This window comes from Leiobunum rupestre, chromosome 1 (assembly GCF_980474605.1).
Source record: "Leiobunum rupestre chromosome 1, qqLeiRupe1.1.hap1, whole genome shotgun sequence".
NCBI classification, from domain to species: domain Eukaryota; kingdom Metazoa; phylum Arthropoda; class Arachnida; order Opiliones; family Sclerosomatidae; genus Leiobunum; species Leiobunum rupestre.
In genome coordinates, this window is record NC_143384.1 from 41,749,112 (window position 1) to 41,763,889 (window position 14,778).

General features: G+C 36.2%; 1 protein-coding gene across 5 annotated transcripts in view; it reads right to left on the reverse strand.

The window, feature by feature from the left end:
• Window positions 1–14,778, reverse strand: part of Pkc53E (Protein C kinase 53E) — a 253,932-nt gene that overhangs the window by 7,618 nt on the left and 231,536 nt on the right. The window contains exon 16 of one of the 5 annotated variants that reach the window (XM_090180267.1): window positions 3,261–5,933. The exons of 3 other annotated variants lie outside the window; for them this stretch is intronic. In XM_090180267.1, coding sequence (XP_090036393.1) covers window positions 5,772–5,933 — 162 coding nt within the window. In that variant the 3' untranslated portion in view covers window positions 3,261–5,771. Of the gene's footprint in view, window positions 1–3,260; window positions 5,934–14,778 lie in introns of those variants that run through there. One more of the 5 variants, XM_090180268.1, reaches the window with a different exon arrangement.

Here is a 14,778-nt window from a genome sequence, read left to right on the forward strand (position 1 = left end):
TATAAACTGAAAAACATTTTACGTGTTTTTTGTTTGTTTGAAGAATTTACCCTGTAAAAACCGGTTTAGGCCAACTGAGGACAACCCTCCATTTTCCGAAGTCCAATACGGAGAGTTAACAACAATGAGAGCCGTGTTCAAGGGCCACTACGACAAGTTTTTGCCCAAGGTCGCCAAACCCCTAAACACGGCCCTTGTTAACCACGAAAGTGAATATAAGCTTGATGGTTACGCAATCAGACCTTGAAGTTAGGGTTAGAATAGGTTAGGTTACCTGATTGTAATTTGTTTGGCTTGTTGATAACCCCGTATTGGTCTTTTACCCGTCTGGCAACAAACGTTTCAAGCTACTTCTCTTATAAGAATTAATCTCATGTAAATATATTTCAAATACTTCGTAACTGTTTCTACAAAGTATTTGTTTTTTGTTTCATTTTAATTGAAAATGGTCTAGCTAAAGCAGATATCAATAGCAGTGTTAATAGCTAGGTTTCTACCAACCTCGAGTGAAAGTACTCAATTTTATTTTTTACCAACCTCGCGTCAAAATACCCAACTTTATTTTCTACTAAACTTTCGTCAAGATTGTCAAATTTATTATCTACCAACGTCGCCTGACAGTACCCAATTTTATTTCCTACCAAGTTCTCGTCAAAATAACCGGTTTTATTTTTTACCAAGTTCTCGTCGAAATACCCATTTTTATTTTCTTCTAACCTCTCGTCAAGATTGCCAAATTTATTATCTACCAACCTCTCGTAGAAATACCCAATTTTATTTCTCTCCAACTTCGACTGAAAGTATCCAATTTTATTTTCGACTAACCTCTCGTCCAAATATTCTAATATTATTTCCTACCTGTCAAAATACCATACCCAATTTTACTTTCCACCAACCTTTCGTCAAAATACTCAGTTTGGTTTTTTACCAACTTCTCGTCTAAATACCCACCATTGATAGATAATTGAGTGTTTGAAACGCCAAAGATTTCTATCAACCTCACGTGGTGAACATTTCTATCTTCCTATGAACTTCCACTTTTAAGTAGTTTTATCTTTTGGTAAAAAGTTTTGCTCTCATATCATTTTAGCGTGACCCACAATTTTTACAAAATATAATCTGCTCTAGCTAGTCCAATTTGACTTTTAATAAGAAGTCAATGTTAAACTGAAAAAGGGACCCGTGCAATACATAATTATTGCGTTCATTAATAATACTAGATTAATGGAATGGTATATTTAACACCACAATAGTATGAAGGTACTAAGATTATTTCTGACGGTTAAAATGCGTGTGCTTGTTAATTGTACGTGCATATTTTGAAAAGTGTACATGACACAACAAGATTATAACATTCTCCTTAAAGAGCAATCGAGCTTGGTAAAAGACAATGAACATGCTAGCATTGACTATCGAGGGAACAACAATCAAATTCAAATAAAACACGGCTGGTTTTTATATAGTTGTTGCTGCAGGATTCGCCTAAGTTAGGAGAATCCAAACCGTTCTGGCACGACGGAATAGAAGCTACGCTAACACGACTGAAGATCTGTAGACCAGGAAGAAGATCCATTAGAGGTCAATTCTTAAACACCGAAGACTTACCAGATGGCGGCAGCAGTTTGAAACGTAGATATTTTAAAGAAAGTGGCAGCTCGATGTGAAGTAGCTCTTTTTTCAATAGATGTCGCTAGCGTCGAAATAAAAAAGGCGGTACTTATAGGTACCCGTCGCGTTGATTGGATCGTTTGCAAATTGCTCAATAACATAAATTTCAGCTATTATAAACAATATCTTTACATGGGATATATAATTTAGGTTACAGTCCACTAAATAGAGTATAAGTTGTCTAACCTTAATACTCTACAATGGCTTTCTGACGACGGTATTTTGAATTTTAGTTTCCTTTGATATTAATAGATGGCACCACGCTCACCAGTTAATGTCTCGTTTTTCGAAGAATCGGATACATTAATGGCCATCCCTAGCAATAGGGGCCTTTTCACAATACAGGTGGCAATGATAGAGCCGCCACTCGCTTTAAATCATCCAGACATTCTTTTTCGTGTTTCTTTTCACGCAAAATTTTGGTCTGAGCGGTAAATTTTTCAAAATTACTTCCTTTAATAATACAATAACATTATAAATTATAAATTTGTTTAAGCGTTTTAAATTTTTCTAAGGTTTTAATGCAAATTTAAAACGCTTAAACAAATTTATAATTTAGGTGTGATTGTATTTTTAAAGAAATTAATTTTGAAAAATTTGCCGAACTATGTTTATAATTCAATAATTAAAGGGCGTATAACAATAGTTGGGAAGGTCAAGCTACCGTTAATACTCACTGGTGGCTCGTCAGTCTAGAACGTAGACTACTGCAGGCTTAAAACTCCCAACGATGCTTCTATATAGGATGGGAAATTGGAATCCGTTAATACTCACTGGTGGCGCAACAGTTTAGAACGTAGGAAATACTGCTGCAAGCGTAAATCTCACAACCATACTTCTATACAGGAGGGAAAATAGGAATTTTCTACTACTTTCCAGACCATTACGCCACGAGTGACTATTGACGGAAGCTTGACCTTCCCTGATAAGGTTATACTCCCTTAAGATAGCTCTTGAGCCACGTAGCGGCCAACACGATAAATTCATAAACTGCTGACGATTTCCATTTATAAAACCCCAAGCGTCTGCTGAGCAGACGAAGATCCAGCAGTTTGAGCTTCCTGTGTTGAACTGTTGGCCGCTACGTGGATCTAGGTAAATTGAAAAGTCTAATTCCAGTTCCTGACATGGTAATATCGCTAATTTTCAATAACAGCTTTCTACTCGTGGTTCCACATATGGTTTGAATTCTCCAAACGTTTACTGTATTCGGTTAAAACGAAAAAGCCAATTTTTCTGATGGAGAAAAAATGTGTTGGAATTATTTGGCAGAATCCTGAGGAGTCCATTTTTTTTTTCAATATGGTTTTTATCACAGCACTGCTTGGATTGAAATTAATATTACTTTTTCCTTCTAAAATTTAGGGACAAGGGGAGATAATTTGTCGTAATAAAATCGTCTTTTTTTAGTAAGGTAACCAATAATGTGCTTTCATTATTCAAACTTTGTATATTGCATGTATATCGACGTAGTGTTACGAACATTCAATTTTAAATTTAACTATATAAAGTAGTCTTTTAGGTTTTTAATTATGAAAATAGAGAAATCGAACTTTACTTTAATAAAGAGGTAATTTTAGTTCCAAGTAAAAATCATAGTCAAATTTTGTATTTTTAAGAAAAAATAGTCGTTTGAATAGTGTCGCCATCTAGAAAAAACAGTATCAATTCGTTTTACACCATGCTAAAGTGGCTCCATCTATATAAATTTCATTTAATAAACGAGTTTCAACAAATATGCCGGGATTATCTTTAACAATCATTAATTACAAAGTATTTACGTCATTAATGGCTTATAACTATCCCACGATTCCTAATCGGGCATGCGTCGTACAATAAAGAAACTCGTCTATAAAGGTCGTAACCATTACGTTTAGCTGACTACTTCTTTACGTTATTCAGAGTCACCTTGTCACGGTACGCCATCTGTGTACACATCGACGAACTATTTCAAACTGGGGCAAAATTTGACTATCTTTGTTAACTTAAGCGAAATAATAATTAAAACAACAATACAATCAGGAGTTAATTAACTTCGTATACCATTCGAAGTAATAATATAAAAAATAAACGAAAGTAAATACTACGTATATCCGTATTAACAAAAGAAAAAAACAATTTAATACTACGTAGAACAATCTGACATTTCAAGTCAAAAAGAAAATAAAAAGCCCGAATTAAATGTACAAAAAAAACGATAAACCCTATATAAACAAAAACAAAAAATAAATCAACAAATAAAAGAAATAATTATTGGTAAAAAAAATAACATTTTTTCCACAAATTTACCGAAACGACGAATCTCAAAATTGTGAAAAATAGAATTAGTGGTAATAATGATAATAATAATAATAGTAGTATAAATTGTGTAAAGTGATAGACAAAGAGGGTAGTTTTGAAAAGGAAAAAATGTGTCAATGAAAACAGATCAGGGGAAAAAAAGAGCACAGTAAAATATAAAAAAAACCAGTGAGAATTCATATAGAGATATAAATAGGAAAACGTTGTCAGCGCCATCTAACGTAGACTCCGGTGAACTATCGAAAAAGCGTAATTATAATTATCCGTTACGTTTGAAAGTTTCGAGTTTGGTACTTGGAATTGTTTTAGTAGTCTACGTTAGATGGCGCGACAATCTCAAAGTCTCAAATTGTGAGATTTTTCAAGTCACCGAAATATTAAAAAAAAAACACCAATTAATAGAGATTTCAGAACAATTACGGAATCGGCTGGGAATGGTTTTTTTTTCACAATTTCCGATTAGAGGCAAAGGCAGAAAAAAGCTTTGCATCACATTTTTATGTTGAGCATTGAACAATAATTATAAGAGCGTTTAAATGTTTTTTAGTAACATGTTTAAAATTTAAACTCGATTAAATTGCAAAACTGTCTGTCAATTGAATCGGAATTTGGTTCAAAAAAGGCTTTTCGGAATTTCAAGCATATTGCGCAATTTATGTGCCAGTGTAGCGGCGGATTAAACGAGAAGAATTGTACTTTTCCTTGCCACCAGATGTCGCTTTAAAATGCTATTTGACGGGGAAAACATTTCGGTGCTCTAAAACGTTACGAACTAGGTTTCTACAAGTAGAAAATGTTTTCGTACATAATTTTTGGCACAGCTAAGGATTAGCTTAGTTATTTACTGAATACTGCCATTTTTATAATTTGACATCATAAATAAACTTTGTTTAAAAAAAACCATGACTAATTTGTAGAAAACTGAATAGAAAATTTTGGTTGAACTATAATTTTAAATTTGACTAGAAACAGCACCGCAATTATCAGTTATTTGAAAGTTTTTAGTTCTTAAAAAAAATTAAAATAAGTTCATATTCATATCTCATTCAAAAATCGGTCGACTTGACGTTCATTGGTTATTTACGCGCAGCCGCAAACGCGCTTAAAACTTTGCCACACCCCACTAGTTCTTTTTCCTTATTATTCATATTTTTTCGCGAGACAACGGGCGACACTACAGTGGCTATAAACACAAATTCTGAATTTCAAATTGACAGACCGAAGTGTTTTTTCGTTTTACGATATACGATATTATATCAATATAGAAAACTAATGAGGACAAGATACCAAACTAGACCACTCACCTTACCGAACATGTATTTGAGTAGAGAAAAAAGGTTATGTATAATATACTGTGTATATATATATATATATATAATATGTATAGTAAAAGTGGTAACAGCTCGTTAATTTTTATAATGTGCATATATCGTTAAAAAAGTGAGGTATATGCAGGCATAAAGTGAATTGTTTTGTTAAAAGGTGGAAAAACATGCAATATATATATATATAGTATCGTGTATGACAAGGGAAATAGTTTTCTGTACTTTCAACTGTCTCTGGTATATGAGATTGCAAATCCCATAATTATATCATGTTAAATCGGATTATTTCAAAAAAACAATTATATATTTTTTTGAAATATCTGAATCGCGATTTTGTGTTACATCAATTTCAATATATAACTCTTTCTTATAACTTCTGTTGTTTTTCGTTAATTCCTACGTAATGGTTATAGCGCAAATGCGGTTGGTTTTAGCATTCATTGGTTACTATATATATATTGCCTATTGGTTAATGTTTCAAAGTCCTGGCGTAATTTCGGCATAAAACGGGTTGGTAAAAGTGAATCCGCCGAATTCGCTGCCGGTCAGGTTATTGATGACGACCATGTCAGCCGGAGTCAGATTGGTTTTCGAGTTTGTGAAAATCGGGTCGAAATTTTCGCCGGATCTCGGATTTTTCTGTGCAAAAAGAAAAGAAGAAACAAAAGGCAAGCAAAACATAAAATAAAAATACTGGTTCTGTCTCGGCGTACGTCTCTACATCCTACATACGCCACGCTAAAAGTTACGGATTATCACGCATGTGCCGCGAGTACAGTCTGAACGTCGTCACGTTATCATACGCACTTCACATTTGGATTTTATTCGCGAAGGCACCCGCAATTATTTTAGAGGGTTAAAACCGCTTGTAAGAACCTTGGGTTAAAACTAATAATGAATTCCTTTTACAACTCTCAAAGCGCTCCTAAATTACTCTAGTTTTGAAATCAAAATTCAGTTTATCAACTGATTTCAACAAAGATGTTGAAGTATTCTGAATTTTGAAGTCGGTAAATTTCCGTTACGGTCGGCAAGGCTTAGCGAGTCAAAATTAGGCAGATATTACGTCCGGTGAGAACCTAGCGTCGACTACTATTTTTTTTTGAAACGGTAATGATAAAGCCAGGGTAATTTAATATTAGGAGGTTCGAATAAGGGAATAGAGGTGCTAATGTTTGTCATGGTGATGATTAATGTATAGAGGAATTAAATAAAATTAGGGAATACTCATGACGATTGAAAAATTTATGAACAATTTTTGCAATTTAAAATTAAGCCATAATACACAGGCTTAAGACACAACGTCAAGTGGTTGAAACGTTATCTTATGGCTTAATTTTAAATTGTAAAAATTGTTCATAAAGTTTTCAATCGTCATGAGTATTCACTAAAATTCCTCCACACATTCGAATAAGGGAGCTTTTTTCGTCGCCAATAAGTCAAGCCAGCTATATAACCAGTTTAATACATAAATCTAAGTTATTTCTAATAATAATGATGATTTTTGAATCTAACAGGATTTATAAAGTAAGGCGATTTTTCGACATAGAATTTTCCCCAGATGGGTCTAGGATCCCCAATTTTTAGAGATCTCATATAGTATTCACGCGATTCTGCTTAACGCATACAGTTTGTTCAAAATGTATCCTAGTTACTATCTATACCTGTTACCACTACTAGTTAAGACCACCGTAGTTCACTTTTTTTAGTGTCAGGTTAATTTTACTTATAGGAGCCATAGCCTTGTTCATATATCAAATATCCTAAGAATTAACAATTTATAACTTTACAACACTGCTCAAAGCAAGAAGACCTAAGACTAAATAGTAAACAACGGCGTCCTTTAATATTGTCTAAACAGAAATTCGACGTCGTATACCTTCTTTATCACAAAGCTCTAACGTTACTAAAGATTTGTCAAAATACTGAAAAGAAAGGAACGTCTACATTCATAAGTTTAGACTACAAGAAACTCAGTTCAAATTGACCAATTTTCATTAGTTTGTTATAGCACGGCCAACTCGCGCAATAGCGGCCAACCCATTCGCCGAAATTCCATGAACAAGGATTTTCTCGCTATAAACTATCGGCGTTCAGCGCCACGCTCGTTTTTATATTGGCTTCAATACAAAAACTATTCTAAAGATAATTTTCCGCTAGGGGCGCTCGACGCCGAGAGATATTTTTGTTCGTAGGTTAACATAGAAACTTCAACGAATGGGCTGGCCGCTATGGCGAGAGTGTCAAAGTTGGCCGTGGTTTTAGTGACGGAAATTTTTATGAGCAGCCACCGATTAGATGGGAAAGCGGGTGAAATGTTATTGCCATTTCCCCTTGTTTTCTATTGGGCAATGAAAAAGCGTGAACTTTCACCCGCTTTCCCATTGGTGGAAATAGGTGAACTCTGGTAGTACTTAGGGGTGCCATCTAATCGGTGGCTGCTCTTAAAACCTTCCCTCAAAGTTTACCGCTATCGGTGAAAAATTGGGTGCTGTGTTTGTTGCTCCTAGGTTTAACAGAGTGATTCTAATGAGCGTTTGTACTTTTTAGGGGACACTAAATATCCCAAATCCCAGGTTCAAATCGCTAAGCCTTGGCGCGTGTATAGAAAAAAATAAGCGGCAGAATTGGTTTTTAAATAAACGTTTTATTGCCACGAATTTTAATTGAATATTTTTCCGAATTCTATTAATTTAAACTTCTTCCCACCAGGGGCAATCATTCCAAAGGGGGAATGCGGTTTTTAACATTACTCTTTTAGCGTAGCGTATCTCTGGTTGTAACAAAGATTATATAGGAAAAGTGAACTACAGACAAACATCCGTGATAATATGTTTTTTGAATCAAATGTTTTTAGTATACATTGTAATAAATAATTTTGCCATTCTATTGGGATTTTGTTGATGCTGACGTTTGCAATAACACGGTAGTTTTATCTCTAGTTCACTTAAGTCTCCAAAAATTAATGTTCTTAACAAAATGAGAAGCCTTTAAAGGGAATATAACCTGCAAAGCAATCTTTATGGAAGACCCCTTCAATTTTTCAAATTTCCCGTACAGTGGCGCCAAACATTTCTAAAGCCAAAGGCAAGAGCGGCCAGAGCTGCAAACGTTGGTGTTCCACACCAAATACCTGAGGTTATATTCCCTTTAATAAAATAAAAACTGCAGCTCTACGTGACGATGTATGTAAACGAAGGACACAGTGGGTGGATGTAGGCTACGGATATTTTGGCGACAGGACCGGGCACCCGGACGGACGTGTTAAGAGGTCGATCACTTATTATTGCCATTAAGGTACTCTTAGGTACCTGCATTCTAAGGATAAAATATCCTGGCTCTCTATAATTCGAACTCTAAACTCTACTTAATAGTGGTTCGTTTACGTTTCGGAGATGGTGGTATCGCCGTGATAGTAGTTGGAAAAGGCAATTTAATAATCGAATGGATTTTCATATTCAAGGTTTTTAGAAGCAAACGGTGTCTGACGGGTTAAAAGTATATTTATTCCAGCGTTGCAGGGGTGTATCAACCATTAGGCAAAGTAGGCAAGTGCTTAGGGTGGCATTTTTCTAGGGGCGCCAAAACTCTGATAAAGCCCCACGGTCGAAGCGCTGGACTTGCCCCTACTTAAAACAACGCTGAAAAGATAAAAAAAGACCAACAACGTTTGGGGAAACTAAAATATATTTATTTATTTATTAATTTATTAAAAACCGATACGCCCCTATTTTGCTGACGAACCGTTTAGACAATGCCAAGGGGCGCCAATTTTTTCTTAATACGCCCCTGCATCGTTGCCAGATATAAAAATGAAAATTATGGTATACGAACTCAGAGATCCATTTAAATGGAGTACCAGGATTAGAGGGAAACAGTCGTAACAGCCTAACTTAAATTGATGAACCAGTGGCGTAGACAAGGGGAGGGGGGTTCCGGGTATAGACCCCCCCTTGGGCCTACCTTAGACTGTACTAAATTTCCACGCCTTCTCGACCGCCTCTTAACATACACGTACTTCGCCCCCCCCCCCCCCATTGACGAATTTCTGGCTACGCCACTGTGAGGAACAAAGTCGTGTTTTCAATTAGAGATTTTAAATTAAATTGTGTTACGCTTATCAAAATTGTCGCCGAAAAGTTATAATTCCCAAAAATCCTGTTGTGGCGCTGCCGTACTGCTATTAGAATTGACCTAATCCACGTCTCGTGCTCCTATTTACTGTTGGCAACAACTACAGGCCACGCGCTTAATTTGAATCTTCGCTTACACTAGCGACGTACAGTGGCCAAAAATGGAAAAATCCACTCGTTTTACTCATTTCCGAAACCTTCATAAACGAACCACTTTATCAACTGAAAAAACAGTCAATTACAGCAGACCAATTCAAAACATTTAGTTCGATTTTATATACGTAGATGGCGCTACGTTAGGGGCTTATACCAGCGTGTACTGTTTAGTTAAAGCTTTTCCGTGTAAATAAATATGGTTTTCATGGTTGCTGCTTAAGTCAAAGCGGGTTTTAAATTTGAAATATGCCAACATCATAAATAATTGATTTCTGCCTCCGAGATTGGTCTATTTATTTTAAGCAACGTTAACAAGAATCCATACTTCTACTTGGAATGCTTATCCTTCCGTATCGCGTATGGTAAGATCACTCTGACGGCTTTGGCCCCGCCTACGAGAGAAAAAAATCCCCTCTGCGCGCACTCCCCTCTTACATAGTTGTTTGTTAAGTTAACATAGTGACGTCAAAAAAAAACGTCTGCCACATCGAGACGAAAATCTGCCGCGATAAGCATTCCAAGTAGAGGTATGGATTCCTGACGTGAATAATAAGCATGCGCAACAGTTATAATAATAAATTAAATAGAACGGGCATGCAAAAGCAGAGAAAGGAACGCAAAGTCCCAATAAAGAATAAGACACTGATATTAGAGCGATGGGACACCATGGAAAAATAATATTTGGCGTTATGATCGCAACGTTTGGATGATTCTTCTGAATCAGCTAGGCACCACCTTAGACCATCTAGCGACTTTAAATGCCATTAATGTAGGTGGCCGGGTACAATGCGTAGGAGGATGGTGGCAAGCCTTACATGTCACACTCACTATTACCGTTAACCTCAACAAATTTTTATCATAAACGGGAAACCCCTTTAACCAGCCGGAAGAGAGAACTTGCAAACTCAACGCGGAAGGAGTCATTTCGGGTTTTCAGCCAGTGCGACAAGCTGGGATCGAACCCGGTTTTTACCATGGAGAAAACGTAAGGACTAAGAAGTTGTAATCAGCGTTGCCAACCAGATATTAGGTGGTTTTGGGCCCTTCTAACTGAAACGTCGAATATGCCGGGGATTTGGCCATGTATAAATTGGTAATTAGTTTTCAGCAAAGTGTGTTAGTTTCCTTTTTTAACGTTATACCAAGAGCCATTTCTAGAATGACATTTTCGTAGGACTTCAGATATTCGCTTTTATCATCGTCATCGTGGTAAGCACGTGCAGGAAATCGCGTATTTTTATCGCTAGAGGCGCTTATTTAGATGGGTGTGACGTCAATTCATAGCCACTTTACACATAGCTATTCTATTAGTAATTATTTCTACTAACTGACACAGTTTTGGGACGTAATTATTGATTTATGGTACCAACAATTGGAAATTAAAGCAATTTTGCTTAATTTATGGTACGATAGAAAAATAGCTAGTATCCTTCGAAACACTTCCATAAACACAATTTGTTTGCAAAATTGTGTTACGCTTTTCAAAATTTTAAAATATATGTGGAATTAGCCCCACGAGCAGGTTAAATATCAAATTATCGTACGTTGTGGTCAAATTATCGCACAAAACGATAGTTATCGTAAGGGTTGGCAACGCTGTCTTGAAAAAAATAAACTATTTTAAGGCGTCATAGGAAATGACCGCCTGTGGTGACGTCAAAGCGTGAATATCATCCTACGGGGTGCGTCAAGTGTACAAGATTTCATGCAATTTCTAACACCGGAAATAAAAACGATAGACGTTCTCGCAAGATTCGCAAAATTGCTTACGAGGTAGTTTATAACAAGTGTTAATTGGCTGTAAAATATCAAAGGCTTTAGCGTTTCACATTATGAAAGGGTATCTTAGACTTTATGATTTGACATTATTTGGAAGAGTTTTAGCTTACTGATTTTTTACTGTTCTTAAAACAAGGAAATTTTCTTGTTAACTTGACTCGGTGACGTCTCTTTGACGTCATCAGGTTTTAGGTCATTGATTTTTATGCTAGTCCTATTCTATCGCTGGAATGGACGTGACGCGAAAAAATTGCTTAATAAGATAATTCTTTACCTTTTCTCCATGCTTGAACAAAAGAATAGACCGATTCACAAATTGCTTACACGAAAAAAAAAACATTTGGAGGTTCAATTTTATTGCGTTTATTTAAAGTAGATGGCGCCAATTTAAACCTTTTAGCGGGCAGAGCATAAATACTGTTGCAATATTATAAAAACCATTTCTAACACTACTTAAAGCAACTGTCGGCTCTATCACTGCCACATGTATTATGAAAAGGCCCCTGTTATTAGAGATGGCCCTGAATCTTTCGGATTCTTCTAAAAAAAGCGACTTTACTGGAGAGAGTGGTGCCATCTATTAATGGCAAAGGAACCATTGTAGAGTATTATATTTAGACAACTTATACTCTATTTAGTGGACTTTAACCTAAGTTATATATCCCATGTAAACAATATTGTTTAAAATTACTGGAGTTAATTTTATTGACCAATTTCCAAACAAGCCAATCAACGCGAGGGGTACCTTTAAGTACCGCCTTTTGGGTCGAAATGTAGTTTAACTATCTTGTTTCTATTTCGACGTTTGCGACATCTGTTGAAAAAAAGCTACTTTACGTCGAGCCGACATTTGCTTTAAATATCATTATTTTTGCGCTGTTTTTGGATAATCTAAAAATTGAAAGATTATCACTGCTAGCGCCATCTAGTATGAAAGAATTGTCCTTTGAAAGGATCTTCTCCTTTGCTAAATGTGTATCGGTCTATAGCAACGCTTGAGCCGGGAGTAGTGGCTCACTCCTGTAATCCCAGGCGTCCGGGAGGCAGAGTTTGTGGATGGCCGTGTGAGGACGACCACCAATCCCCTAACGGGTGGTCGGGATACTTCCGCCAAGGGTGTCCCCACCCCTGTCCCCACGTATCCCCCCGTTGGCGTGGCCGTTACACATATCTCGCCCTGATTAATCAGTTATTGTGTGTGTGCTGGTGTCTAAGGCCTCGGGTTGACACCGATGTGTGTGTATCTCAATAAAAAAAAATAGCAACGCTTGATCAGTAACTCTGACTTACGTAATGGAGTAGGGTTCAATCATTGGCTACCCACTTCGTTTTAGTGTCTAAACCGTGATTCCCTAACTAATATATTTTGATTTCTCAATAAAGCCACGGTCACACGACAGCTGGATTACCCACTAACTCAGGGTCGTATTAAGGCATGTGCCAAGTGTGCCATAAATGTTATTTTTTCCATTGAATACAGTAATTATATTGGTAATTTATTTTAATAATTACATTGGCTTTAATAGAGCCAAAAAGTAAGGTCTGAATTATCTTAGGGGCCCCAAATTCTACTTGGCACAGGGCCCTGCACTAACTAGTTATTAACTGATTTCTATCATCGTAGGATTTAAACCGGTTACCACGTTACAAGTTCAAACCGATCCGTATGCACTGATTCGTGAAGAGGGTTCGTCGGGTAGTTAGCTAATTTTGTGATAAACCAGGATACCCGAAGAAAAAGAAAAAAAGTGATTGGACGATACTAAAGCTAAAGTGCAAAGCCCACAGCACTGCATGCTGACTATTTTTAGTCGTCGTGTACCCTGCTGAAGCAAAAAATAGTAGAATACCATCTCGAATAATATTTGCGGTTTTCAAAAGCTTAGCTGAAAATTTGGGGATCTTAAATTTCATTTTGCGCGTGAAAATACCCCGCCATATTAGGGTATAAAAGCAGGTAAATAAGCTCGCTATACCTCACAATATACTGTCACAATGTACTGTCACGCGCAAAAACGTAAATTTGAAATCGGTCAATACGAGCTCAAATAAATGATCCTCCCAGGAAATAGCCAAGAAGTAATATTTCCGAGAGCCAGGACCCGCAAGGTATTGTTAATATAGTGCTTGTTGAAATAATGCAAACTTTTCACCTGTAAACAGAACGTCGTGTTTTTGCCAAGCATATGTCAAAAAAGGTACCGAGTTGCTGCCGTAAAGGTGAAAAATTTCTATTATTCTAACAAGCACTATACAAACTGTGACTTGCAGGTATGTAGCTAGTCCGGTCACCACTAACAAGGAGACTACCCGAGGTAGTTATCTCCGATTTGGTTCAAACTCGGGTGGTAAGTAGACCTTCATGTAACTTGAAAATCCCTGAAATGGCAACCAAAAATGTTTTTCACAACTTAAAAACTGATTTTCTCTATGGAAAATAACATGGGGAAATCGAAGATTTTAAGGGTTCCCCCTAACAATATTTTTCAAAAAATTAAAAAAGGTTCATCAATTGCATACATAATTCAGATCATGGCTAAATCTGGTACATTTGGACCATTATACGTCAATTTTGGTAAATATGAGAAAATATACATATATTGGGTAAATACGAGTAATCAGTTTTTAAGTTGTTAAAAACATCTTTGGTTGCCATGGCAAAACGAAAGCCCATTCTTGTCCACCCTTTTAGGGATTTTCAAGTTACATGAAGGTCTACTTACCACCTGAGTTTGAACAAAATTGGAAATAAACACCTCGGGTAGTCTCCTTGTAAGAGGTGAGCTAGGTAAACTCGTCATGTGAATTTATAAATAAAGATTTGTATGGATTTTAGGAAATTAGTTAATGAAATTGTTTTCATTGACACATTGAACTTGGATATTAAATTAAAAACATCATAATGTGAATTTACAGATTTCATATTGTCGTTATCAGCGAGCAAAATGTCTAACTGAACTTTTTATCGCTTGTAACTAACGGCTGAAGACTAAACTGAAATTTGCCCAAATAGGTGTCGCCACCGTCGAATTTTATCTCTTTGTTTAGACACATAATGTAATGTCTTATAGCTGAACAAAAATTAACTAAAAAAACAAATAGATAAAATTCGACGGTGCTAACTCCTATTAGGACCAATTTTTCGTCACTCTTCTTTCGATAGTCGGAGTTAAGCATAAGTAACATAATTGTATAAGTAATCACGTTTTCACCGTACCTACAAAAATGGGAAATAGCGCCACGCTTCGGCGGTTTCTTGAACTATGCTAACCCGTATTGCATTTGAATATTATCGTATTACTTGAAATTTTTCACTTTTTGACTGACCAATCGAAAAATGGTAAAATTATGTAAAACACTGGATCGAAAAAATAGTGTGAAGAAAAAATTTAAGAGAATCTTCAACCGTCATACTT